Here is a 27,432-nt window from a genome sequence, read left to right on the forward strand (position 1 = left end):
AGAGGAGGAGCGCATCGTCATCTGTGGAATCCAGCAGACCTGGGTTCAAATCCCATTACCTGTATTAACCAGCTGTGTGATCTAGAGTAGCTGTCTCATCCTCTGTGAGCCTGAGTTTGCTTCTGGTTTGTAGGAGGCATGCAATTGCGTCCTTTTGTTTTCACTTTATGTTTCTCTGTGTTAATTCACATCAACTACCAATGTTGTAGGCAAGTGGAGAGTAAGTAATTTCTTCTGTAATGAGCTGTCATGATGATAATAATGTGAGTGAAAGACTTGGCATAGTCATAACACATAGTAGGTTTCAGTAAATGGCAGCCTTGATTAATAAAAGATAACTAAGAAGGTGATTATGCATTACAAACTTAATACATAGTTACAAGTTCTTTGCAAATATATCCTGCTTTGGTCTTTCCCTAATACATACATTAGATTTCCTGGGAATTAAGGGAAGTGTAGACAGAAAACATTTAAAGCAATTTTTAGATTGTATGTATATACTTTATCTATGTGCCCAGCTTATTTTGATATGCAGTTCTGACTTTCCCAAGTGTAAGGATTGAACTTAGTCCTTAAAATGTGATGGCCTTGGTCTCTGGAATCTGTTCGCAAAGTTGGGATGGGAAAAGGATGATGACAGAGAACAGCAGTTTGATTCACTGAGTAGGACCACGCATGATGTGTCAAAGCCGAAAGGAACCCTGTCCAACCCATTTCTTTGATGAACCGCAAAACCAAGGCCCAGAGACAGGGAGTAATCTGTCTAAGGTCACTCAGCAGCTGGAAGAATGAGGACAGGAACTTAGGTCTTCTGCCAGCTTCTCCCCACCACCAAACAGCTTCCTGGAGAGAGTGGCATTCAGCTGGCAATTGCCTGACACTGGAAGGCAGATGGGCATGTGAGCAGGAAAGGTTCATAAAGAAGGATTCAGGGCACACGAGTGGGAAATATTAGATGATCTCTCATTCCTCCGTGAAGTCATGGAAATGGTGAAAAGAGGCAGAACTAAAGCCAGCACTTTTGGAAAACGCTGTCCTGACACCCACAAAAGAGAACCACTTTCTTTGAGTCTTCATTTTGAGCAACTGTTTTCGCTGCACTGGATTTGAACCAGTGCAAACCATAAAAGCCCCTCTGCTCTTCCTGGAGCAGAATTCAGTCCTCTAAGGACCCCACCGTAATGCCAGGGGAACATTCCTTGCTTACCAGGGGACCTGGTGAAAGGTGGTCCGGAGGTGACAGGAACATGGGGCCAGGGGGATTCTCACAGCAGGGGTAGAAGCAAAGAAGACCCAGCACATGCCAGAATGTTCGTGCTGGAATTCTCAGCCTCTCAATCTCCCCTTTGGGAAACATTTGCAGCCGCGCAGCCTGCCTCGTGAAGCTCCTGTCACCGCGGGACACTGCAGGGCTGTTGGTGGGCCCGTTACTTCCCCTCCTTAATGACACTCCTCCCACACTCTCGGCTCCCCCAAGGCCAGAAGCACCCACTTATCATTTGCAGCCTGTGTTCTCATCCCTGCCGGTGCTCCAGCGCTGGAGGAGGCAAGCTATGCAGAGAGGTGGCAGGAATGTCTCCACACGTGGATCCTGGGCTCCTGCCCGAATCTCATAGAGCCTTTGAAGACTGCCTGCGGCGCCGTGGTGTTAACCATCCCAGAGCGGGGTGGAGGTCGGAGGCCTGCGTGGAGGCAGCAGGTACTGTGTGGACCAGGCCTTGACACCAAGGACAGGGGGACCAGCCAGGAGTCCTGCGACCGCGGACAAAGGCTTAGGGATGCTGCCGACAGCCTGGCAGGGCTTCTTTCACTCGCTTCCATTTCCGATTCTGTTCCTTAAGCATTACTGTGCACTCACCGCGTCCCCGCCTCGGGGGGGCTGCCAAGTCTGAGCCGTGTGCTCTGCCCCCCAGAAAGCTGACAAGTACCGACAAATATGCCACCCTTTTCCCCCTCTTTCTCCCGCTGAGCGCCTCCTTTCCTGGGTGGGCTTGATTTCATGGTCCAAGCCAGACATTTTGGAAAACGTCTGCAGTGGCACAGAGCAGGCAGGAATATTTATTTCTCGTCTCCATCTGCATTGCTTCCTCTCTTGGAGAGGAGCTGGGGGGAGGAGGGAGGAGGAGATGTGTCTTCTCCGTGCCAGCCCGAGAGGCGCCCAGGCACACCCCTCCTCTCCTCCAGCCCCAGCAGCGGTAGCAGCCTGGGATTTAGGGAGGCAGGCGCCTTTCGAACTTTTGAAAGATCAGCCCAGTTGGAAGTCGCAATTAGCAACCATCCGCCCATTTCCCCCGACTGCAAGATGTGCTTTTGTGTGGGTTGCCTGCCTGGAAGACTCCCTGTCTTTGTGGGTAGTTTGGCGCTGTTCTTTTAGGAGGCCAAGAAGGGGGCCAAACAGGTGTCCAGGTTGTCCTCCCAGCAAGTTAGAATCTTTGCCTTGGTCCTCTCCAGGTGTTACCAAATTGTTGTTTCTAGAATCCATCTGTTGGCTCATGCATTCATTCACCTGGTGTGTGTTTACCCCAAACCTGTGTGTTGCGGATCATGTCAGTGCCAGAGACGCAGCAGTGAGTGCGGGTGGCATGTTCTCTGTCCTTTGGGAGCTTACACTGAGGATGGGAGACAAAGAAAAAGAAGAGAAAGTTATTGGGGCTGGAGCCACTGCTGTACAGACCACAAACTGGAGACAGAGAGAAGGTGGGGGGCGGGGGGGCGGTGTTCCTTCAGCTGTGATGGTCCTGGACAGTCTCTCCGAGGAGAAGATGGAGGAACCAGACTTAAAGGGACCAGACATGGGTAAAAAGGAGAGGAGATGCTTCTGGACAGAACAACAGCTGCCATGGCCACGTGGCAGGAAAGCAGGGAAGACATTTTCACAGGGTACTTTGAAAGGAGCATCAGAAGGGTTTAGGGATTGAGTAGAGGGTAGATTCAGTTGCAGGGGACAAAGCTGGGAAGCTTGAGAAGTGTGATTTATGGACAACTCAGCTAAGCCAGATGAGTCCTGAGAGTAAGGGATTTAGTGAAGAAAGACATCATAGGGTGGGGAGACTGGGGGCGGGACCCCAGCTCTGCCCCTCACCAGCAAACTGTGTGACCTGGGACACAGGACCACCCCTTGGCTTTGAATTTCTCTCAGTGTAATCTGATGATGGCTATGGTAGATGAATTTGAAAGTCCAAAATAGCTACAAGAGCTTCAGCTCCTATCCTTTAAGCACTTGCTAAGTGCCTGGCACAGGGCTAAGTGCTTTAAATATATTTTTTCTTGTCGAATCCTCTGAACAATCCTGCTGCAACAAGGCTCTCCTGCAAATGATGAAACTGAGGCTTCAGGAGGTTAAGCCCTGCAGCTTGGCCAGCCTTCTCTCTCCCTGTACACTCTGGAGCCTCCAAGGAAAAGGGAGGATGTAAGAGGCACCCACTGCCAGCAGACAGAATGATTACATCAGATTCCCTGAAGCCCCCTAAAATTTACCTAAGATTCCCCCCATCACCCACATCCATTCGAGATGGTCACAGCATAGCATGGAAACTGCTCAGGTTAGGGAGGATAAAGGGCTGTTGAGGGGCCCCAGCTCCACTGTCTGACCAGTCTCCTAGGTCTCAAATTACCCTCATTCACCGTTTTCCCCTTTTGTCAGCATTGTAATTGTTTTGCCGCTTAGATATGAAATGCGGTGGACATGCTTCTCTTCCTGCTAGAGTCTGAGGCCAGGGCTGATGTTCCTGCAGATGAAGCAGCAGCTTGGACTGCTTCAGTGCAGAGCCCCTGAGGGCAGGCCGGAGAGCACGACTGCCAGCTCGGTCAAAGGCCAGAACTGGATCTAGGGTATTCACTTCTGTCCACAGAACAGTTTGATCAGGAAGCAGTTCAAAGTGTAGCGTGGGCTGAGGTTGGTCCTGACTTATCAGTGTTACCTTTGATGGCGTTCCATTTTTCCTTTGGCTTCAGGGAACACCAGCAAGGGAGAAATGGCTTTTTACAGTGTGGGCTGGTGATGGCGGTATAGACAGAGAGGTCTTGGTTCTTCCTCAGAGGGTAACCTCATCAAATTATCAGATGCTAGGTTCATGTGATTCAAGTCATTTGGCTTCTGCACTTCAGAGTAGAGGTGCCTACCTTGGACAGAAGCACCGGCCATGGTAGTAAATACTTCCATGCTTTGAACATGACATGTGCCAGGCACAGTGCTAAGTGAATGACATGCATTTTCTCATCCAGTCCTCACAGTCACCCTATGTAATAGATATGATGATTATCCCATTTAACAGATGAGATAAGTTGAGTAATGTGCCCAGCTGAGTCTTACACAGCTGATAAAACTCCACCTTAGATCTACTGCTTAATTATCACCAGAATGTTATTCCCCGTAGAAGCTAAGAAACCCGTAAATGAAGGTAATTAGTGACTCTTCCCAGAACCATCAACTGTATGTGATCATTCTTAAGGGAAAGAGTCATCTATTTCTCACATCTCACCAGCAAAAGTATGTTATAATTTACCCACCAGCCAATTAGTTTTGCAGTAAAACCAAAGGAGTAGACACACAGCATCTCCCCACTTCCTTTATGCTTTCTGAACAGTCTTTAGTTTTATGCTGCTCCATTCAACACATGTTTATGAAGCACCTACTATGTGCTAGGCACTGGGAGCTTAGCAATGAATGAGAGGAACATTCTCTCTTATTGTATATTCCTATGAGAGAGACATTCTCAACAAGTAATTTACAAGCGTAGCGATTATTCAGCGTAGCTGATGCAATTGGACCATAGCGCAAAGGGACCCAGCCTCACCTGGGAGGCCATAGAGGAAAGGTGTTTGAGCAGAGGTCTAATAGATAAGTAAACTCTCACCTGGTAAAGAAGAAAACAAAGAATGTCCAAAGTACAAAGACTTGGGGAAGAAAAAAGTAAAAAGTGAAAGTGAAGTTGCTCAGTTGTGTCCGACTCTTTGTGACCCCATGGGCTATAGCCTACCAGGCTCTTCCATTCATGGAATCTTCCAAGCAAGAGGACTGCAGTGGGTTGCCATCTCCTTCCCCAGGGTGTCTTCCCAACCCTGGATCGAACCCGGGTTTCCTGCGTTTCTGGAAGACGCTTTACCATCTGAGCCACCAGAGAAGCCCCGAAGGTCTATTACACTCTGGAAACTGGAAGTTCATTGTGACTCAGAGTAGGGCCAGAGCCAAAGGGGGAAAATGACAGGGATGGAGTTGGATGGAGTTAAGGATCTAATCCTGAGCCTGTGGTTATGGGATTTAAGGGTTTGCATAGAGACATAATGGAAGTTGATTCAGGCGGAGAAGTTAAGAGAGGCCATAGAGAGCCCAGCTGCCTTTTACAAGCTAGTGTTGGGTTTGCAGTCCTCTCGTTTTGAAGCTTTGAGCCACTAGTGGAAGGCAAGACTTAGGTTGTCTAATGTGTTTTGTTCACATGAACCAAACAAAAACAGCTTTCCCTGAAATGCTCAAGAACTGTAAAATCCTGATCTGCTGTGTCTTCTATGGACTTCTTTCATCAGCTGCTCCCCAGTGTTTCAGAGCTTGACATCCACTTTGGGGTCTGTGACAGATAATTTTATCACCTAGTAGGACATCATCCTCATTCCAGTTCATGCCTTGTTAAAACGCACATGACAATTAACATATCTGCTGTCCAAGGCAGCCCTTCAGAAGAAATAAAGTAAGCATCCAAAGTTAACCATTTCCCTTAATATTCTTTAGTAAACAGATAAAGTATTCAGGGTGAACATGACACAGACCCAATGTTTTCTTTAGAACATGAGGTGCTGAACTACAGGGTAATAGGTCAGCTATGAAAGAAATGCCTAACAAACTTGTGCATGGCTTCAAACTGAAAATAATCGTTCTGAAATTAAAAGATAGAGATTCTGACCAGACCTCTGAGTCACATGCAGTGGGAAGCTTATCCCCAGAAAGGCAGAAGAAGAGACGTGATTGTGAAGCCCAGACTTACAGAAATGTGAGAAAGTCATTGAACATTTTGGAGTCTCACTTTCTTCATCTGTAAAGTGGTGATGCTAATGCCTACCTCAGAGACTCGAGGGAACAGTTAGGTACAAAGTGAGCATTGGCCTTGGATACCTGGCATGTTATGGGGGGGTCCCATAAATAGCCATTCTTAACCTTCCTTCAACCTTGAATATTCATTGGAAGGACTGCTGCTGAAGCTCTAATACTTTGACCACCTGATGTGAAGAGCCTACTCATTGGAAAAGACCCTGATGCTGGGAAAGACTGAGGGCAGGAGGAAAAGAGGGTGACAGGATGAGATGGTTGGATGGCATCACCAATGCAATGAACATGAGTTTGAGCAAACTCTGGGAGATAGTGATGGACAGGGAAGCCTCATGTGCTGCAGTCCATGAGGCTGCAAAGAATTAGGCACAACTTAGCAAGTAAAGAACTAAAGAGTCTCTTGATGAAAGTGAAAGAGGAGAGTGAAAAAGTTGGCTTAAAACTCAACATTCAGAAAACTAAGATCACAGCATCCAGTCCCATCACTTCATGGCAAATAGATGGGGAAATAATGGAAACAGAGAATTTATTTTAGGGGGCCCCAAAATCACTGCAGATGGTGACTGCAGCCATGAAATTAAAAGATGCTTGCTCCTTGGAAGAAAAGTTATGACCAACCTGGACAGAATATTAAAAAGCAGAGACATTACTTTGCCAACAAAGGTCCATCTAGTCAAAGCTATGGTTTTTCCAATGGTCATGTATGGGTGTGAGAGTTGGACTATAAAGAAAGCTGAGCACCGAAGAATTGATGCTTTTGAACTGTGGTGTTGGAGAAGACTCTTGAGAGTCCTATGGACTGCAAGGAGATCCAACCAGGCCATCCTAAAGGAAATCAGTCCCAAATACTCATTGGAAGGACTGATGCTGAAGCTGAAACTCCAATACTTTGGCCACCTGATACGAACTGACTCATTTGAAAAGACCCTGATGCTGGGAAAGATTGAAGGCGAGAGGAGAAGGGGACAACAGAGGATGAGATGGTTGGATGGCATCACTGACTCGATGGACATGAGTTTGAGTAGGCTCTGGGAGTTGGTGATGGACAGGGAAGCCTGGCGTGCTGCCGTCTATGGGGTTGCAAGGAGTTGGACACGACTGAGCAACTGAACTGAATGACTGAGCAAATAAGCAACAACAACCTTCCTTCATCTTAAACCTGTGGGAAGGTTGAAATGACACTAATGCTTTTAACCAGCAGTTTTCTCACTGGTTCAGTCCTTAGCATAGCATCTTTTCTCCTAAGCAACCCAAACTATTCTGTAACAGAAGCAACCAAAACTCTCTTATAAGTTCTTATAACTTCCATTTCAGCACATTTCCATATCCAGAAATTGGATTCCTCAAAGATATTTTCCATCAACTTTAGTATACTTTTAGCATTTCTCACTTTAATTCTTCAGGAACTTTTCATTCATACATGATCTCTAGAATACCTCTCTATTAATCAAAATAGTTCCGTTACCAGAGTTGAATCTTCCATTCTCCAAGCAAATGTTAAATTGAGCCAAGTTCAACATACAGCAAGCCATACTTACTTGTCAAGTTCTGCCCCTTACCATATTATAATCTTGAACAAATTAATTAACTTCTTATCTTAATTTACTGACCCATACAATAGGAATAATAATACCTAGATTATGTGGTATTTTTAGAAATAAATGAGAAAATGGTATATATCTGCAATGGGATAAGCATTCAGGGTCACAAAGAGTTGGACAGGACTGAGCGACTTCACTCAAGCATTCAATGCTTGTTTTAATACTGGTATGTTTGTGGTTGTTACTGTGGTTATATCACTGAGTCCTGAGTATTACAGTCAGTTACTTAATCAGCCACCATGTTTTAAAGGATGGCTCTATGCGAATTATTGAGCTAGAGTTGTAGACTAGGGAAGACTTTTTTAAAAAGACTTGATTCCTTTTAACTGAAAGGTACAATCTAGAGTCCATACAAAGCAAGGACCTGAGATTTTCTGGTCCATTGTTTCCAGTGATGTGCTCAGTTTCTACCTGCTGTTAAGAGCAAATTCTTTGCAGTCCTTTTCATGTTCACCTTTAGTGATGTCTTGTTGGAAGCTTGACATTGACCTAGTAAAAGTGCTTATACCACAGAAATTAGCAGATTCTACCAACCAAGGCTGCTGCTTCTGCTGCTTCTTCCCTTTCTTCCTCTTCTTCCTCCTCCTCCTCCTTCTTTTTGACAGCCTTTCCTAGTGTATCACTGAGTATTTACCAAATGTAGCGGACAGTCTACATGTTATGTGAGAAGGTGTCAGATGTGGCAAAAACTCAGTATTAAATAACACCAGTCAAGTTGTGAGGAAGTTATTTCTTTTTTAATTGTATTTCCCTCCATATCCTTCTATCAGGGAGAAAGTTTCCTTTGAGTGTTTGCCTCTCAGACTTCTCCAAATTTTCAGATCTTCATGCCCAACAAAAAGAGAGACAGAGAGAATGAGCAGCCTCAGACACAGCACCCTTAGCAGGCAACCCTGTCTACCTAGAAAGTAATAACTTCGTCATATGTATGTTGTATTTCTTTTTACGCTTACCTTCTCTTCTTGAGAGTGATCCTGAGTTTCCATTTACGGCAGTGATACCAGGTTTCTTTTTAGAATCAAGTATTTAAAAAGTGAGCCAATTTAAAGGAGAATATTAAGTAAATAAGTAAATACAATACATACAGAGGGCCCATGGGCAATAGCCCAAATCAGGAAGATGGTATTGATGCCAAAAGTTTGGGAAGTTGTGATACATTCTAGCCACCCCTTTTTGCAGTTGTTTACACTGAGACCAGAGAAGGAAAATGACTTGAACAAGTCATTTTGACATAGAACCCAGACCTCCCGTCTTATCAATGTGTTTGTTTTCCCTGATCTTTACCTGAGATGCAGTAAAGAAAAAAAATGCGGGGGAGAAAAAAAGCTTCACTCTGTAGCAGACCTAGCCTGGCTATAAGAGGTTATCTCTGGCAGCAGCACTAGAAGCACTGTATACCCTTGAGTTCAAGGTGAGGCAGCTGCAGGGATAGGGGAAGGCAGCAGGGGTGACAAGTGGTGCCCTCGTGTAGAAACATCACTGTTCAGTACAGGCTACCTTGGCTCAGCACCAGGGCCGTGTGGAAGCAAGGACACGAGTAAGACATGGCCCCTGGCCTCTTCCAGCTTACATTCAGTTGGGCTTCTTGGTGTTGAGAGATGTTTACAAGATAAAGCCCGAAAATGGCAGAAGTGGGCAAGGGCCCCCTCCTATTGTTGTTTCTTCATTTTCTGGCTGTGCTGGGTCTTCGCTGGGGCAAGCAGTCTCTGCAGTTGCTGTGTGCGAGCTCCCTGCAGTGGGTTCTGTTGTTGCAGGCACTAGGGCAGGTGGGCTCAGTGGGGGCGGCACATGGGCTTAGTTGTCCTGGGGCAGGTGGAATCTTAGTTCCCCAACCAGGGGTCGAACCTGCGTCTCCTGCATTGAAAGGCAGACTCTTCACCCCTGGACCACCAGGGAAGTCCCAATATAATCAAATCAAAACAAGCCTTTATTCCTTCATGGAGAGTTTCCAGAATTAAAGCTCTCCATTCTGCATTTCCACGTTTCCCCTAAAGTGAGAGGATGTCATGTCAATAAGTACATGGAAGAGCAGCTCAGTAGCCTTGAGAGGGCACAGACCCTGGAGTCCAGTGGACCCACGTTCACACACCTGCTCCATGACACTGCCAACTTGGGGTCCTTTAAAAGTCACTAAACCTCTCTGAGCCTCAATTTCCTCATCTCTAAAGGGTAATAACCATCACCCCTCCCAGTGTGAGGGTTAATTACCAATAAATCGCTTAGCCTCGTGCCAGGGAAATAATAAGCTTGTGACCATTGTTGAGTCTCAGCAGCATGAGAAGAAAGAGTGGTTTTGGAGGAGCCCTTGAGCCTTGTAGAAATCCTCCCTGGGAAGTAATGGTTGGGACAGAAATGAGGGAGAGTGGAAAGAAAAACAGGTCTCCTTCCATCGGGCATCTGTTCGGAAGCCCCAGGGGGGAAGAGAGATGAGAACATACACTTCCTGGACCCAGTCTCGGAGCACAGTACCCTGAGCAACAGGAGACGCGAACAATTCTCCTCGTTAATGAGGCTGCGGCGCCTAATCAGCGCATGGAACAGAATGCTTTTGCTTAATAGAGATCATTTCCCTGCCTCTTGCCCAACTCCCCAGCAGTGCCAGCAGCTCTTTGTTTGATGAAAGGTGGGGACTTAGAGTAGTGTGGTGGGATGGGCTGGAGGAGGTATTATTACCCTCATTACTATGATAATAGTTTAATCACGATCAATATTTATGAACATGCACAGAAGCCGTGCAATCAACCAGCAGCCCTGCAACTCATGTTCTTGCCTAAGGAGGCTTTCCAGGGAAGCCTGGGCTCTCTCCTACCTTCCCCCAGTCCCTCTGAAGCTCTCCAGTGGTCCTCAGAGTTTATTTCAGAATATCCATGATGGTTCCATCAGTTGTTACATATGAAGTCTTGTTGTGATGATAGGTGAATATCATCATAATATTACCTCCTTGGACTTCTCAGGTGGCGCTGATAGTAAAGAACCCGCCTGTCAATGCAGGAGACATAAGAGGCGCGGGTTTGATCCCTGAGTCAAGAAGATCCCTGGAGGAGGGCATGGCAACCGACTCCAGTATTCTTGCCTGGAGAATCCCATGGACAAAGGAGCCTGGAGGGTTACAGTCCGTAGGGCCTCAAAGAGTCGGACACAAATGAAGCAACTGAGTGCAGACCCTCTTTGCTTTTCAAAGTAGATCCGTAAGCCATGATCTGGATTTTATCCTCAAACTTAGGTAAATTGTTTTGTGAACAAAGGTGTGGCAGGGTAGGGGGCAGCATAATGCAGTAATGAATCCTTTGAAGTCAGATCCATTTTTGTTCAGATCCCAGGTTTGCCTTATGTTAGCTGTGTTCCCTGGGGAAAGCAGCTTAACCTCTCTGAGTGATAGTTCCTTCACTTGTAAAATGAGAAGACATGTTATGAAAAGAATTGGCTAGATGCTGTAAATTAGGCATCCGTATTTTTATGTACAACTTCATATCAAGTGACTTCCCCGGTAGCTCAGTCGGTAAAGAACCTGCCTGCAGTGCAGACCTGGGTTTGATCTCTGAGTGGGGAAGATCCCCTGGAGAAGGAAATGGCAAACCACTCCAGAATCCTTGCCTGGAAAATCCCATAGACAAAGGAGCCTGGTGGGCTGCAGTCCATGGGGTCGCAAAGAGTTGGGCACAACTGAGTGACTAACACTTTCCCTTTCACTCTATATCAAATGTTCTTTCTGTGTTGTCTGTGAAAAGACAATTGCTTTCCCAAAATTCATAGAGCCAGTCATTGAAAAAACAATAGTGAGAGTCTGAATTTAGAATCCAATACTCTGTCTCTCTCATCTGAAAAAAAAACTGTTTTAAGTTCCACTTACAGGCAATTTAGAGAAATTTTATTTGAAAACATTTTGATGCTTGACTCTTGTCTTTCAAATGTGAATCACATTTTGAAAGCCAGTGATTATCTTGCTGAGCAGCAGCCTTCTGATGACCTACCCATAAACAATTTTTGAGGTCACAGTTCCCACATCTGGTAAAAACAGCGCTTCTAAAATCCTGCCCTCCTAAAAAGGAAAGCAGAGGAAAATGGCCTCACACTGAGTGAGCGTCTGTGCGGCATGAGTTCGGCGCTGACATGGGCACAGCGCTTCCCAGTTGGCCAGAAACAACCTTGATCTGCCGCAAGCATTGGAAACACTTCAGCCCCTCTGGTGGCAGAGCTCTGGGAACCCGTCATGCTGTCTGCAATTCCAGATCCACTTCAGGGCTGTGTTTTGCTCCAGTGCTCAGAAAGTGTTGGAAGGGGCTTTCACTGTAATTGTCACTTGGCCCCAAGCAAGAGCCACCGAGGTTTGCTCAACTGCTCACCCGCACACACAGTCCCAGTACATCCACCCACTGGCACATTCTGTCTCCCCCAAGCCGTCAGTCCCTCGGTTGGCACTTGCAATTCATTCCTCTTCCCAAGATGCACTTAGAGCATCCAGATTATGTATTGAGGGGGGGGTTTTGCTAGGTTTTGCTGCTCAGAAACATGATTTCAGTCAAGCAAAAACCTTGAAGAAGTTACCCTGGAGAAGATACAGTCTTCCTGCAAATGCTAGAATGCTGAAAATTCTATCGCTGGTTTTATTCTTTTTGCAATAATTTCTTATGAAAGAAATATACATATTTGAAATGTGAAATAGAACAGAGACACCGTAATAATTTTTTAAAAGCAACAGTTCTCAGTCCCATCTCTTTCCACTCTCAATCCCTTATTCCTCAAGGGACCCTTTTAAACAAGTTGGCTTTTCTCTTCCTAGCTCTAAGTGCTGTTCTTAAATTGCTCTTTCTGGTTTATCGATCATAGAGATGATTTTTTCCCCTGCTATAGTAGGTAGAGCATTACTCACTTTATCCTCTCTGTTTCTCCTCCCAGCTCCCTTCTATTACAGGTGCATCTATATTACCAGCACTCCCTTGGAATCTTTATCACTTTACATAATTCCCATCCACCTTAAGTTCTTGTTTCATCCACAGGATGAGGCTCTTGACACCCATCGCTTCTTCCTTCACCTTGCTTCTTCTTCCAACTGATCTCGTGTTCTGATATGAGAATTGAATGATACACTTCTTCATTCTTATCACTGAAAAATGTAATAATCTATATGTATGAATGTCTCTTGAATCTAGACCAGAAGTGTCTGATAGAACTTTATTCAATGATGGAGCTATTCTATATCTCAACTGTCTGATACAATAGCCACCTGTACTGGAAATGTGGCTAGTTCAACTAAAAAGTTGGGGTTTTAGTTGCATTTCTTTTTCAGTTATCTAAATTTAAATAGCCACTTGTACCTATCTGATAGTGCAGGGCCAGACCAAGGTCAATATAAAGGTTTGACAACCTAGAACAACCTGATTTTCCAACAGAAATGATATTAAGAGCTGGCACATGGTTCTTACTGTGAACCAGGAGCTATTCTGAAAAGTCACTTAATAACCCATCTACTCCATGAAAAGTTCTATTATCCCCATTTTATAGATGAGGAAAGTGAGGCATAGAAAAGTGAAGTAAATTGTCTAATAAATGGTAGATCTAGAATTTGGCCCCACGTCATCTAACCCCAGAGTCTGTGCTCTCAGCTGCTTCTCCACACTGCCTCTAAGCCCTGTTAGAAATGCCCACGTCCTTTTTCACATAGTTCCAATCTGCTGATTAATGATGGACTCATGTTTCTCCCATGTTACTGGCCTAAGCGATGCTTATCATGGGGGCTTATGTGCGTGTATAGCCCATTCCATCTCTGCCACACAACAGAGAGCACAAGAACTAGAGACTGAGGACACAGAGGGGCACATGTAGGGATGCAAGGCAAATTAGCTGATCTTACTAATGGAATAGAAAGGCTGCTCGTTTAGCCTGCAGTTCCAACAGTAGTAACAGTAGCAAGTGCTGAGCACTAGCTGTGTCCTTTATTATGCCCCGTGTGTGTATCATCGTAGTTAAATCTCATGACAGCCCAGAGAGCTACAGATGACGTATCTCAAAGGTACTGGGAATATTAATGAGCTGGTTCATAAAAAGCACTGAGAACAGAGCCTGGAACAGAGTGACTAGGCAGCAAACACTGCCTGTTGTAATCTTGCTGTCTCCCTGCTGGTTCTGCCTGCTGGGCACTGCTGCATTATCTGGTACCTGTGCAAAGGGTCTTTATTTATCTCTGTTGTTTTTTCCCTTTCCCTGTTAATGTAGTTTTTCCTAGAGCCTCATTTCCAGAGCTCTTGTTAATATTAAAATATTATTAACCTTTTGTTTTCCTGCTAGAGTATTTATGAACTTTTCAAGGTGTGGGAAGTGTTCCCTGCTTCACATCCTTCCTAGCAGCTGCCTCATACACCATCTAAGAGTTGCATTTCTGTAAGAAATCCAGAGAAGACCCTGAGCTCTGTTCCCTATTATCATAGATAAGGACAGGAGGCCAACAGGCTGGACAAATAGACAGTCAAATAGTTAATGGTCATACTGAGATGAGAAATGTGCATTTCATGATTTTTCCCCACCCTCATCCCAGTGGCTTCCACTTAAGCAAGTTCTAGTCCAGAGGTCAGAAAATTTCTTCTGGAGAGAGCCAGATAGTGAATATTTTTGACTTTATAAGTTGCATACTTTGTGTCACAGTAACGCATGCTCTGCCTTGTAGCATGAAAGCAGCTATCAGCAAGATGTAAATGAATGGGTATGGCTGTGTTCCAGTAAAACTTTATCGATGAACACTGAAATGTCAATTTCTTGTCATTGTCTCATGTCAGGAAGTAAGATTCTTCTTTTGATCTTCTTTCATTTAAAAATGTGAAAACCATTCTTAGCTTGTGAACTACACAAAAACAGGCAGCAGACTAGATTAGACCCACAGGCAAGAGTTTGCCATCCTTTTTGCTAGTCTGTAAACTACAACTAAGAACTCACTTGGTACAGTCGCTCCCAGCTAACTACATGTGAGTTAGACACTAGTAACAATATTAGCTAGTATTTCTTAAGCTCTTACTGTGTACCAGTTATTACGTTATTCCAGGGAGCACTGGAAGCTTCTATCCTGGGTACAGAATAAAGAGTACCATGCTCAGCAAGTCATTCTTTCAACACTTTTTAAATTTTTTATTTTATATTGGAATATAGTTGATTGACAATTTTGTGTTCATTTCAGGTATACAACAAAGTGATTTAGTTATACATACACACATATCTACTCTTTTTCAGGTTCTTTTCCATATAGGTGATTACAGAGTGTTGAGTAGAGTCCCCTGTCTTTGTTGATTATTTTTTATTTAGCCTCTACTGTATACCAGGCACTGTAGATAGTGAGGAGAAAAGAAACAAATTCTTATTCCTCATGGAGCCTACAGTCTAGACATGAGGATAGTGATAAATGATAAAATTCAACTAATAAAGATAAAATCATTTTAGATAGTAGTGGTACAAAGTATGATACTGAGATACTGAACTGCCTCAACTCTCAAAAAAAAAAAAATGATTTCTAAGATCTTCTTGGTTAGGGAAATGGAAAAAGAGGCAAAATAACACCATGATCCTTGTCAGCAGATATTTCACAAACCAAGCATTGAAGTAGATATTGCTGGGCCCTTGAAAGAGCAGTGTGGTCAGCATTTTCTAGGCAAAGGCAGAGAAATCAGCTCAGAGCTCTTGTGAAGTCAAACAGAAACGGGTGGAGTCAGCTCGTGCAGAGAATAAATCGTTGGCTTGGTTGGTTTTTGTCTTTTTTTGTTTTTAAGGGACCACGGGGAGAAAGAGAGCTCAGGCAGTCGCTAATGCAGTGGTATCTGTTCTGAGTTCTTTTTTCTTCCATCTTTGCGTCCTACCCACCAGATTTCTGTTTGCAAAAAGGGCCTAATCCACTTTTTTTTCTTGTCTGTGCATTGATTTAATAGTATCAAACCCTGAGGTCCTCGTGGTCTGCACCTGGGTTGCTTTTTCCCCTAATGAAGCAAGAGAAGTGGTTTAAGCCCCCGCCGTGCTCCCTGTCAGAGCCACACAATGATTAACTCAGGTCCCCTTATTAGGACCAGGCAGAAGAAAATCCCTTAGTCATCAGCATTGTGAAAATCCCAGAATGGTGAGTGTTCAATGAAAAGATTACCTTTGGGCACCTGAAAAATAATGGGGGAGCTCAATAGAGTAACCATTAAGCCTGTCTACACACGCTAAGTCAGGTGGAGGGTCTAGGTAATTAGCTGGGACATTCAAAGCCAGAGAAACCGTTTTGGACCTTCTGCCCTGAGTCGGCACAGATTATTATTCAAATCCCTCAAATATTTTTCGAGGAAAAGCCATTTTAGGTTGTGTCTACATACAATGAGAAACAAGACTTAAATATGACTGGTTAATAAAAGTGGTTTGATAGATTTTTTTAAAAACTGGATTATAGACAGCTTGGGGGATGTGAGGTTCAAAGCTGTAACTTACTGCCTGTGTGGCTTTAAGCCAAATTGCTTCCTTTCTCTCAGCCTCAGTTTTGTCAGCTGTAAAATGGGACTGTTAATAGGACTCTTTTTCAGAGGTTGTTGTGAGGATTAAATATAACAAGTGCAGTCTTCCTAACTCTGCACCTGGCAAGTAGGAAGCACTCAAGAAATGTTACTTATAATTATGAGTCGTGGCGGGGGACATGACTCATTCTGGGTGTTTGGAGAGATTGTGCATTTAGACACCATCCAAGGAAGGGGCTGTGAGTCAAGCATCAGTGGCTTCCATCCCTGTCCCCTAATGCAGTGCCCAGGACCTGAGAATTGTTCTTTCCTGAAGACCTGTGAAAATATGATCAGCTGGTCTTATCACCTTCACCCTTGGTCTCTATCAACTTCTCCTAGTTTGTGTGTCTCTTTTGAACCCAGAATTGGCTCTGTCTGGTCAAGGGGTGAGGGTGGGGTGTTTATGGATACTGCTAGAGAGGAGGCAGGCATTCTTTGTCCCACCAAAGGGGATGGTGGGAAAGTAGGGCGTCTCAGGAAGTGAAGTCTGGCTGTAGTCACAGTTCTTGCCTCCCTTGGAGGGCAGTTGGTTCCCTATGGAGAAAGGATGGTATCTGGGCAAACCCCTCTCCCTCAGCCTTTTCTCCTGTGCCATAGGGCACTTAGCTTTGTCCTAGAGAGTGCTAGGGATATGTGATTGCATGTACAGAGCACCCTGACTTAGGGAATTGCCCTCCCACTCGTGCCCTGGCTCGGGCAGCCTGAGGAAGGGAGTAGAAGGGAACACTGCCTCGGTGTTCTAGAGAGGAGTCCACTGCATATGGTGTTCACGGAATTGACGGGACGTTTGACAGACTGAGAACCAGCTAAGATACCTGCTGGAAACCTGGGGAGATTCCAGCATCCTTTTTATGGTGAGAAATTGCTCATGGACTAGACACGAGCAGTGAAACTGTCTCCATGGCCACTGGGATGTGGAGCTGGTACTTGGTCTACACCAGTAATCCAACATTGGAGTAAGAAGAGGTACATGTGGTAGCTTTTACCACATCTGCAGCTCTGTTCTTCACCCTTAGCTGGATTACCTCGTCCAATCCCCTCCGTATTCCTTTGAGGAACATTATAATTGTCCCATTTGCAGAGTAGGCTCAGAAGTTAATTAACTTGGTCAAAGTCACCTGGTGTGCGCTCAGATATTTCTGACCCTTGACAATGATTCGAAATCCCTATTGAGTTGGGAGGATCTGGTGCTTCCTCTCTACTTAGCATATAGCTGGACAAAGACAGAGTCCTGTGGATACTTAAAAAAAAAAAGCACCTAAAGGTAGCACATAAAGGTTGCCATTAAGCAGGAAAGGGCTCTCTAGGGGCCACAGTTCGATCCTGGTTCTGTCAGCTTACTCACTCAGCTACATCTCAACATGTGTACTGAAAAACAAACAAACGAAGAAACAGAGCTAAAAATAGCTTTCTATCTTTTTAAAAAGTTTACTCATTTATTTGTTTTTGGCCGTGCTGGGTCTTGGCTGCACACGGGCTTTCTCCAGTTGCAGCAAGCAGGGGCTACTCTCCAGTTGCAGTGCACAGGGTTCTCCTTGCGGTGGCCTCCCTTGTTGCAGAGCATGGGCTCTAGGGCACCCAGGCCTCAGTAGTTGCAGCACACTGGCTCAGCAGTTGTGCCTCCGGGTCTCTAGAGCACAGGCTCAGTAGTTGTGCACGGGCTCAGTTGTCCCATGACATGTGAGATCCTCCTGGACCAGGGATCGAACCCATGTCCCTGCATTGCAATGTGGATTCCTAACCACTAGACCACCAGGGAAGTCCCAGCATTCTGTCTCTTAAGAAGATGAGCAACAGACAATGGGAAGCAGTCTTAGAGGTAATCTCTCGCGTGAGGAAAAGCTCACGTCCGAGCATCCTGCATACCTCATGCTTGAGCTCCTCCAGCAAAGTGTCCTCGGTCCCAGAGACAGCCAGCTCCTGGCTGGACCAAGATAGCTGTTTTCACCTTCCTTTAGAGTCCCATTGTCCCTCATCCTTCCTGATTGTATGCTCAAGAATTACCGTGACCTAGTTCAACCCTCTACATTGAAGGTCCTTGCTGAACTACATGAAGGTTTTCATTTCCTTTGCCATTAGCCCTTCCTTTTCCAGACACTTCTCCTTCACTTTTCTTGTAGAAGACACTTCCAGACCGCCCTGGGTCCTCAACATCCTCCTTCAAGTTCAGTGGCCAGAACCAAAAATGATACAGCACATCTTTCTAAATAATAATAGGACCACAACTTATTCTGTGCTGTTTTTTATTATGGGATAGGAGAAAGGTTAATAAGGTTAAGTGCAAGTCAGCAGTTATCAAGTTTTTAAAAACAGCCCGTGAACTGAGTGCTGGTGCATGTAGCAGAGGGGATGATTTTCATCCGGATACAGAGTTCACCTCATCTTCCCAATCTGATTTGAAAGGAGTAGGCTCTGACTGGTGTCCTTTTCTGGGTTCAAACTGCATGTTGGTGGGAAGAGTGGGCGTGTTGAAAGGTTGATCATTTCAGCTGTAGCAAAACTCTTACCAACTGCCAAGCACTCACTCAACAGAGCGAAGGAGGCAATTTGTAGCTGAGAAGAAGAATTTTGTCAGCAACTGCCTGCCTGACTACTGAAGCTTACCTTCCTCACACTTTCTACCGGTAGTGAGAAAGAAGATCGGGAGTTCAAAAGGAAAAGTTAGGGCTCAGGAGACCTGCATCTTAGTTGGGCATCTCTGCCTTCTGGCCCAGCTCAGGATCAAATAAATTTTTAAATTCGGTGGGTTTTAATTTTCTCAATAGTCAATAGATAGGATTAATAGCCCTCCTCCCTTTTGCAGGTTGGCTTAAAAAGAAACAATACATGAAAATGTTTTGCAAAGTGAAAAACATCATAGAAATGTTAAATGTTAATGTACATAGAGGAGACGTGAAAGGAGAGTCACCCTCTTGCTCAAACTAAATTCTAGAACAGGAATAAAGAGGTAATAGTTCAGGTTGAGAATTATTTGGCAAAATGTTAATTATGCGAAATCTAGAAAGCTTTCCTCATACTCCCCTTAACAGCCCAGGGTGGGTTCACTCTTTCACCCACCATGCTTTGCAAACACCCAGCTTTATATGCAACCCTTTGGGCTTTCAGACTGACTCCTGCAGTGACTTCTCCATCTTGTCTGCTTATCCCTTAAGCATCCTGAAGCCAGCACTGGTCACTAGCTTCTTCTTCCTTCTACAGATTTTCCCTGAGTGCCCTTTCTAAGCCAGATACCAAATGAGTCACAGGAGACAGCCATGGGCAAGACATGACATTGTGTGGGAGACAGACATTGCAGAGAAATGACTGAACTGCAGTTGCAATCAGAGCTGCAAAGAAAAAAAAATGTAGGGTTCTCAGAGAATCTGTACCAGGATACTCTGGGAATCATCTAGGGTATTGGTGGTGATTTCAGGAGATAGAATGCATTGTCCTCTCAAAAATTTACTAATCAGTGTGTATTCCACCCTTTAAAGTTTACAAAACACTTTCTTATACATTTTTTTTCACTTGATCAGGTAGGTTATCAACCCTACAAAGTACGCAGTGCTATCACCCTATTCTAGAAATTGAGTAACCTAGGCGAAGGGACTCCAGAGTGATGATCTGAAGGTCAACTATTAATATTAACAGTTCTGTCACTTACAGAACTTTTGAGTCCAAATCCTGTACTCTTTCCACTCTGCCCATTGGCTCACTAATTTCTCTTTTGTTGTTGTTGCTTAACTTTTTAAGTGTGGTAAAAGTCACATAATATAAGACCTATCATTTTAACCATATTTAATGGTACACGTCAGTAACACTAAGTACATTCACATTGTTCTACAACTGTCACCATTATCCATCTCCTAAAACTGTCACCTTCCTGAATTGAAACTCCTCATTAAACACCGAGTCCTCAGTCTCCCACCCCACCCCACCCCCAGCCCTTGGCATCTTTGAGTGTACTTTCTGACTCTGAATTTGACTATTCTAGGTATCTCGTGTAAGTGGAATCAGACCACATTTGTCTGCACCTAATGTAGATTGGAATGCATTTTTAAGGTGAACTTTATATATACCCTAAGAGTTGACATTTTAAGAAGTGGCTTTGAGCAAAGAGCAACAGGGACAAATACTCCCTTGGGTATTTTCCTGGGAGACGTGTGGGTGAATGTGGTGATTCCAGTACTGGGGTGCAGCGGGAGGGGAGGGTGCTCAAATCCTACTTGGCCTGCAGCTGAAAAATTCAAACATAAACAAAAGCAACATTGAAAACAATTTGATGAGGACTTTAAAAATGGTCCACATCAAAATAATAATGATAATAATTTTTTTTAAGGGGAGGGAGGAAAATGCAGAACTCCCACACGAGGTCCAGTGTGTCAGTAAAACTTTGCTGTGTTTCTCTTTTTCTCTCCCTCCCTCTCGCTCACTCTTTCTCTCTCCAAAGCAGTGGGTATCGCTTGCAGAAAAAAATAGCAAACAGATTTTATTGTTTTAGTACCTTTCTTGTGTTTCCTGGTCAGCTCTGTCTGCCAGCAGATTGTTTTAACTCTGATGGTGATACAGCATCGAGCTGTGAACAGCTAAACATAAACACCAGCCTCACTTCCATTCTCTCCTTTCCTCCTTAGGTGAAGGCAGCTTCCAAATACGTGGATGTGCCTGTGAGTATTTGAAAACTGTTTTTCTTGGGGGGAGGGGTTGGCTTTCATGAGAATTTTGATGGTGCTCTTTTCATTAGTTGCCACTAAATTGTATAGTCCTGACTTGGATCACCAGAAGAAAGGCAAGAATATTTCCTGGTAAAATCGTTTTGAGATGAGAAGAGGGTATGGTTTCTTTCAGCAGGAAAGAGAGATTGTATTTGAGGGTGACCCTGATTCACTTTCGTTTCCATCTCCATTGGTTTTTCTGGCATATTTCATTCTGTTATCATCCAGCTCCCCTCCCCTCCTATGTGCACACCTTGGGAGTAGGGCGTTGAGCTACAAATTTGCACAAGCATGCCAGCATTTTTTAAAAACAAATAAATTCGGAATTTGTTCATTTTGGGGTCAATTCTGCAATTGTTTTAAAGAAACCGTACAAAACTGCTTATAATTAGTCCAGACCTCATTAATGAAGAGAGCTCTCCAAGTTCACAGATAAAGCACTCAAAGTTGCCCAAAATTTACATTTAAATTGAGGTTAAGTATTACACATGAATGCTAGAGTGTGGGATTACCTGTGATAAATCAGGATACATTTATAGACCGACTTGGACCTGCCTATTAGCAAAATAAAATTGGAGAGATTTAAATATATTCCAATAAAGGGGAAAAGAAAATGATTCTATTTCTCCATTTCTAACAAAAGAGGTGTGAGTCTATTATAAAATATTAAATTTAAAGAGCTTATCTCAACAGCCACCAAGGGCCTTGTACTGAGCGTTTCTCATTCTGAACGTGGTTAAGTACCCTCCTTGTTCAAATACTTATTTGTTAAAATTTGTTTTTTTCTAAAAGGATTTATATTAACATTTAAATTCATTTCCCCAGGAAGCTCAGTGTGTAATGGTTTATTGGCTTATTTCTCAAAGGATGGCAAAATGGAAAATTGGAGGGAGTTTAGCATTAGCATATATTTTGTTTGTTTAATGAAAGAATGTACAATCAATAATTATACTTTGAATTTATATAATACTTCTCATTGGGGGACCCCCGACTCCTTCACGTAGATAGTCCTTATAATGGAGAAGAGAAAAAGCTCACCTACCTGGAGCTAGGAGAGAAGTAATTTATTTTTGCAAAAGCCCCAGAGTAGCAACTTCCAGTCCACGGGGAGCAGACTACTCAAGTTTTTGAGCCTGGTTCTCTATCCTTAAAATAGAGATAAAAACGCACATCACAGATTCACTCTGCAGATGACATGGCACATACATGGGATACTCTCTCCTGCAGCAGGAGTAGGGTGGGGTGGGGGGAGATATTTCTGCTCTGTTGCACAAGGGAGGAGGTGGGATGAATTGTTGACATCCACCCTGGCCTAGCCTGGGCTTCAGCAGTCATAGAAAGGGAGTTTATAGTCCCCAATCCAAAGATCTGGTAACTGAAGTCTGTTTTCTGTTACACCTCAAAGCAAAGGGGAGATCTCACCAATGAGATTTAAACAGATTTAAACAGGTGGGCATCCTTAAATAGGTGGGCAAGACCTAAATGTTGGAAAAAATTGATTTGGCAATTGGTTCTATCAACTGAAATTATTGGGGGCAGAGGTCAAAAAAAGTCAAGTATTGGTAATGTCACTTGGCTCAACCCACTTCCTGTGAGCCAGGCTCAGATTTATTGTCAAGATGTGGACAAAATGGATTCTATGTCGACACGAAAAGGCACAAAAATCAATTAGCCAAGCTTCCCCCGCCTAAGGAGACAGAGATAGTGATGCACTATGTCCCCAAGTGCGGTATACTTCCCACCCACAATATACAATCTTATAGGAACAAAAACTACAGCCAAGCCTTATAAACAACCTCCGTGTGTGAGGCATTGTTTGAAGCACTTTACATTTAACCTTCCCAACAATCCCCCTTTGAGGTGAGGAAACCGTGGCCCTGAGAGGTTGGCTTGCTGAGGATCCCACGGTTCATAAGAGGCACAGCTGAGCCTTAATGTTCTTAAACATTATATCATCTGCCGGATATGATTTCCTTTAGTGCATAGACAAACATCTTTTTTTGGAAAGCCGAGAAATTATTTTAATTAATATTAGAAAAATACAATCGGCATGTCAAATGTGCTCTTTCACCCTGATTTCACCCATTAGTATGCCTCGGGGACAAAGCCCAAGTTTAAAATTAAGTTCCTTAGAGTATTTTTGCAGCAAATCCCTGGTGGCTCAGACAATAATATTATAGCAAATGTTTTAATAAATAATTTTCCAGAAAACATTAGTACAGGATACACATGTACTATATGTACATTGTTCACCCAGAGTAAATAAGAGTTAACTTCTCAATAATTATTTACTTCTCGAAACAGCCCTGGGAGGGGAGTAATAGGACCATCGTGTTTCACAGTGAGGAAACTGAGGCACAGGGAGGTGCCGTGGCTGCTACGGTCACCTGACGAGTTGACGGGTGCATGAACCTTCAAGCGCTAGCGGTTTGATACAGAGAGCCACTGGCACTGGCTTCCAAGAGTCAATGGCGTGTGTTTGCTTCCAACTCTGCCGTCAGTGAGGGCACGTTGGTGGCTCAAACTCAGCCTTGGGGGGAGTATTTACACCACAAAACTGTCAAGCACTACACTTCAAGGTTGGTTGTTTTGTTTGGTTGTTTTTGTCTTGAAGAGCCAGTCTGCCAGCTCACCAGCAAATATCACCTATTAAATCAGTAGTCCCCAAACCAGAATGTGCAGAGGTGATAGTTGGCAAGGTTTTTTCGGTTTGTTTCAGTTGTTTTTGCTGTTTTAATAGAGATTCCCAGCCCCTTGCCTCCGGAGATTCTGACTCAGCCATTCTGGGGTGAAGCCTGGAGATCTCTGAGAAGCTGTCCACTAGATTCTGGTATTCTGCACAACTCTGGGATCCAGTGGCTAAATCAGTGATTCTTGACCTTTGTTCTATACTGGAAACATAGGGAGTTTTGTTTTGTTTTGTTTTGTTTTACAAGTATCACTATGAGGTTGTTCGGCAGCTTAAAGGGGAATCTCTGGGTGTGGGGTCTAGGCATTAATATCATTCAAGCTTCCCATATCCTCATTTGCAGCCAGGTTTAAGAACTCTGGGATAAAATCATCTCTTAAGTTGTTTCTAGTTCTGGTGAGTTGACCTCTGTTGCCCTGTGACGTTTTTGGCACACAGTTTGTTGGTTTAGTTTCTTGTGGGGACTAGTATTTAGTTACCGTAGACGTTTGTCTCTTAATTATCTACACTAAGAGAGAGAAGCACTATTCCAGTCATTCAAAACATTGCGTGATCCCCAAAGCACATCTCTTTGTCTTAGGTGGAATATTCAACCCTTCAGTACGGAGCAGATTTGCATTCCTAATTAGGGCTTGGAGAAGGCAATGGCACCCCACTCCAGTACTCTTGCCTGGAAAATCTCATGGGCGGAGGAGCCTGGTAGGCTGCAGTCCATGGGGTCGCTAAGAGTCGAACACGACTGAGCAACTTCACTTTCACTTTTCACTTTCATGCATTGGAGAAGGAAATGGCAACCCACTCCAGTGTTCTTGCCTGGAGAATTGCTTTAGGATGCTGGAAATTTGAATTCATTTCCCTCAAGCTCAGAAATATCCTGGGAGGAACACACCATGATTAAAATGTCCTGTTTCTTCCAAGCCACCAAGTGGCTTCTTCAAATTATGTCTTCTACACGTGGATTATAGTTAACTATATGGGGATTTATATGGTCATTATTTGTTTAATTATTTTTTAAAATCTACATCTCATGCTGTCAGTCTGTCCAAGGCACATTTAAAATAAGCAATGTAATTGTGAAATATTAAAAACCATCCTGTAAAGTTTTTCCCATTGTTACTAGATAGCCATGTGGTTTAAAGTGAAATGAAAGTCGCTCAGTTGTGTCCGACTCTTTGCGACACCATGGAATTGTCCAGGCCAGAACACTGGAGTGGATGGCCTTTCCCTTCTCCAGGGGATCTTCCCAACCCAGGGATCAAACCCAGGTCTCCCGCATCACAGGCTGATTCTTTACTAGCTGAGCCACAAGGGAAGCTTCATTTATCTAATAACATCAGTTGTTCAACCAACAATGTTTTTCATCTACAACTACAAGTTAGCTTATTGGTCAGTGAACAGTTACAAGTGTAACCATTTTGGTTGAAAACCTGCTTAGAATGCATTGCACAACCTTCTCTACCTCTTTAAATGGGAACTGACAGTACTTGCACCTTTTCCCTGTGACCAGGGATCCCCAGTGGCCATTTAGTGACCTGCTCCCCCAAGGACTTCCCAAGACGTAGCCCTTCACAGCCCCAGACCTCACTGTATGCTGAGTCTACATGTCTGATGCTCCAGTTTGGCAACCTTCTCCCACAAGCTAAGGGTATCAGGAAAGGTGATAACTTCTGTCAGCACCTCTGTTTCAAATAAGTCCCCTCATCGCCCTTCCTGGTCCACCAAAGGATGGAAAACAGGCTTGTCAGAATTGGACAAAAAGCTGGTCAAAAATGTGGGGACCAGAGGACTTGGAGAAAACACATTTTCATGCAGACTTGGTCTTTTTTTTTTTTTGGACATTGGTTTCTCTGAAGCAACTTTTTTCTTCTTGGTTCCAAAGTAGATTCCAAAGGTAGGTAAGGTCATGAAGTCATATAATCTTGTGGGGGATGTGGGGGTGAGAATCATAGTGGCTTATGTTTAAATAGCAATTTGTGGCCTTTGAGGCAGTTTAACTTTCATTATTTTAGCTGATGATCGTAACAATCCTTGAAGGTAAGTAGGGGAGCTATTATTAATCCCATTTTACAGATGGTTATAACCAAAGCCCAGAGAAGTTGAAATGACTTTCAAAAGCTCCATTGTGTGGGGGATCAAATAAAAAATCCATGTAGTGTGACTGAGTAGTTTAAATAAGGAGGTGGGACAGAGACTTACTCATTCATGATTTTGTTCATTTGGGAAATATTTAGTGAGCACATACTATGTACCATCATTCCTGTGCTGAGGATACAATTTTAAAAAATAGATAATGTCCCTGTATTCATGGAGCTTATGTGCTAAGTGATAGAAGACAAAAAGCAATTAAATATATTATACAGTGTCAGATATTGGTGAGTGCTATGAAGAAAAATAAAAGCTCAGTCAAAAACTCAGTTTTTTAACTATCTGGGTGAGCTGAACTGCACTAATATTTATTTTCAAAGTTTTAAAGCATAAATGAAAAGCCCCTTTGAGGACAGCAATTTAGTGAAAAGAGAAGGAGGGGTGAAAATAACCGTTATTGTAGATCGCTATTGTGGTTACAAATAGGTCTGCTGAATTTGGCTTTGAATCTTAGCTCTAAGATGGCTGCCTGCATCCAGGAAAAGTCAACGTCTGCCACAAGTATCACCAGGGAAGAAATGGAAACAATAATAAGTTTCTCAAGTGCCCCAGGTAGGGGTCCCCATCCCCACTGAGGATGCCCTGTGATGTGTGGCTGCCAAAGGGAGCGGAGGAGAGAGTTGCCAGCTTAGAACTGAGCTATCACTTCCATCTCATTGGAGAACCTCTATGGTTTCCTATCATAAAACTGCAACAATTATAGGACCATCACACAACCTGCTCAATCCATTCGCTGAAAATTGCTTGAAAGTGTAGCAGTTGACTACTGCCGCTTTGAGTTGTCCTCATTGTTTTTCAAATTAATACCTTGTCATTGTTTCAGCAGGTGTTAAGAAATGTTAGTAGCATCCCAGGGGCCAGGCATTGGCCCTTTGCTTGATAATTGTTTGCTTTGTATCGGAAAAAAAAAAAAAAATACAAACCTACTGTTTCCAAACCTTCCTCATTTTCACCCTGGAAATTACACAGAAGTGTTAACTAACTTCAATTTGCAGTGCCTGACAGTCATGTCTTGTAGAAAAATGATACTTTGTGATCTAAGGTAAAGTCACAGTAATGAAAACTAATCTTTTTAGTTATTAGCAAACATACATATCGACTGGAAATTTAAGGGGTTTGTGGCAGCTCTCCTAATGACCCACATTACAGTGTTTTAATAGGTTTCTTTGGAGAAAACTTTGATTGCGACATCTCAGGCAGTATGCATTGTTAGTTTAGTTTTCTTTTTCTTCCCATAAATGATTTTGTAACTACTGAATGAGACCACCTGCTTACCTTTCCAGAACATCTAATTTATTTAAAAATCTAATCCTTCCCCCTCCCCATCTTTTTGAATCCTTGGACTCTAAAGCTATACCAGGAAGAAAGACAATTGGTTGAATGTCTCCTTTGAGTAAACTAATAAGGAAATACTCACTGTATACTCAGGTTAAACTACCCCCACAATATGACTTGGGTAGGAGGCGGTATAGATTGAAAAAGAATTTTTTTACTTGTCACATGCTCAGTTTTTTAAATTGAGGGGATCAGGGAAAGCTGTCATTTTTCTAATATTATTTAAGGACAGACAGTGGAAGATAGAGTATTTTTGAGTATTTTTTGATGGAGCTTTCAATCAAAAGAAAAACCAGAGAATATCTCTCTGTTATCTGGTAAAGATTTATCCATTAGAGTATCTTTGCCAGAAAAAAAAAAAATTAATAATGGGGAAAAAAAAACAAAACACCTGTACAACCCTGCAATCTCAACCTCCCTC

General features: G+C 43.5%; 1 protein-coding gene across 7 annotated transcripts in view; it reads left to right on the plus strand.

The window, feature by feature from the left end:
- Positions 1 to 27,432, plus strand: part of CADPS (calcium dependent secretion activator) — a 476,150-nt gene that overhangs the window by 410,812 nt on the left and 37,906 nt on the right. For all 7 annotated transcript variants that reach the window (XM_068982571.1, XM_068982570.1, XM_068982573.1 and 4 more), the window contains one exon: positions 20,762 to 20,794. In XM_068982571.1, coding sequence (XP_068838672.1) covers positions 20,762 to 20,794 — 33 coding nt within the window. The remainder of the gene's footprint in view (positions 1 to 20,761; positions 20,795 to 27,432) is intronic.

The sequence above is a fragment of the Capricornis sumatraensis genome, chromosome 10 (assembly GCF_032405125.1).
Source record: "Capricornis sumatraensis isolate serow.1 chromosome 10, serow.2, whole genome shotgun sequence".
In the NCBI taxonomy this organism is placed as follows: Eukaryota; Metazoa; Chordata; class Mammalia; order Artiodactyla; family Bovidae; genus Capricornis; species Capricornis sumatraensis.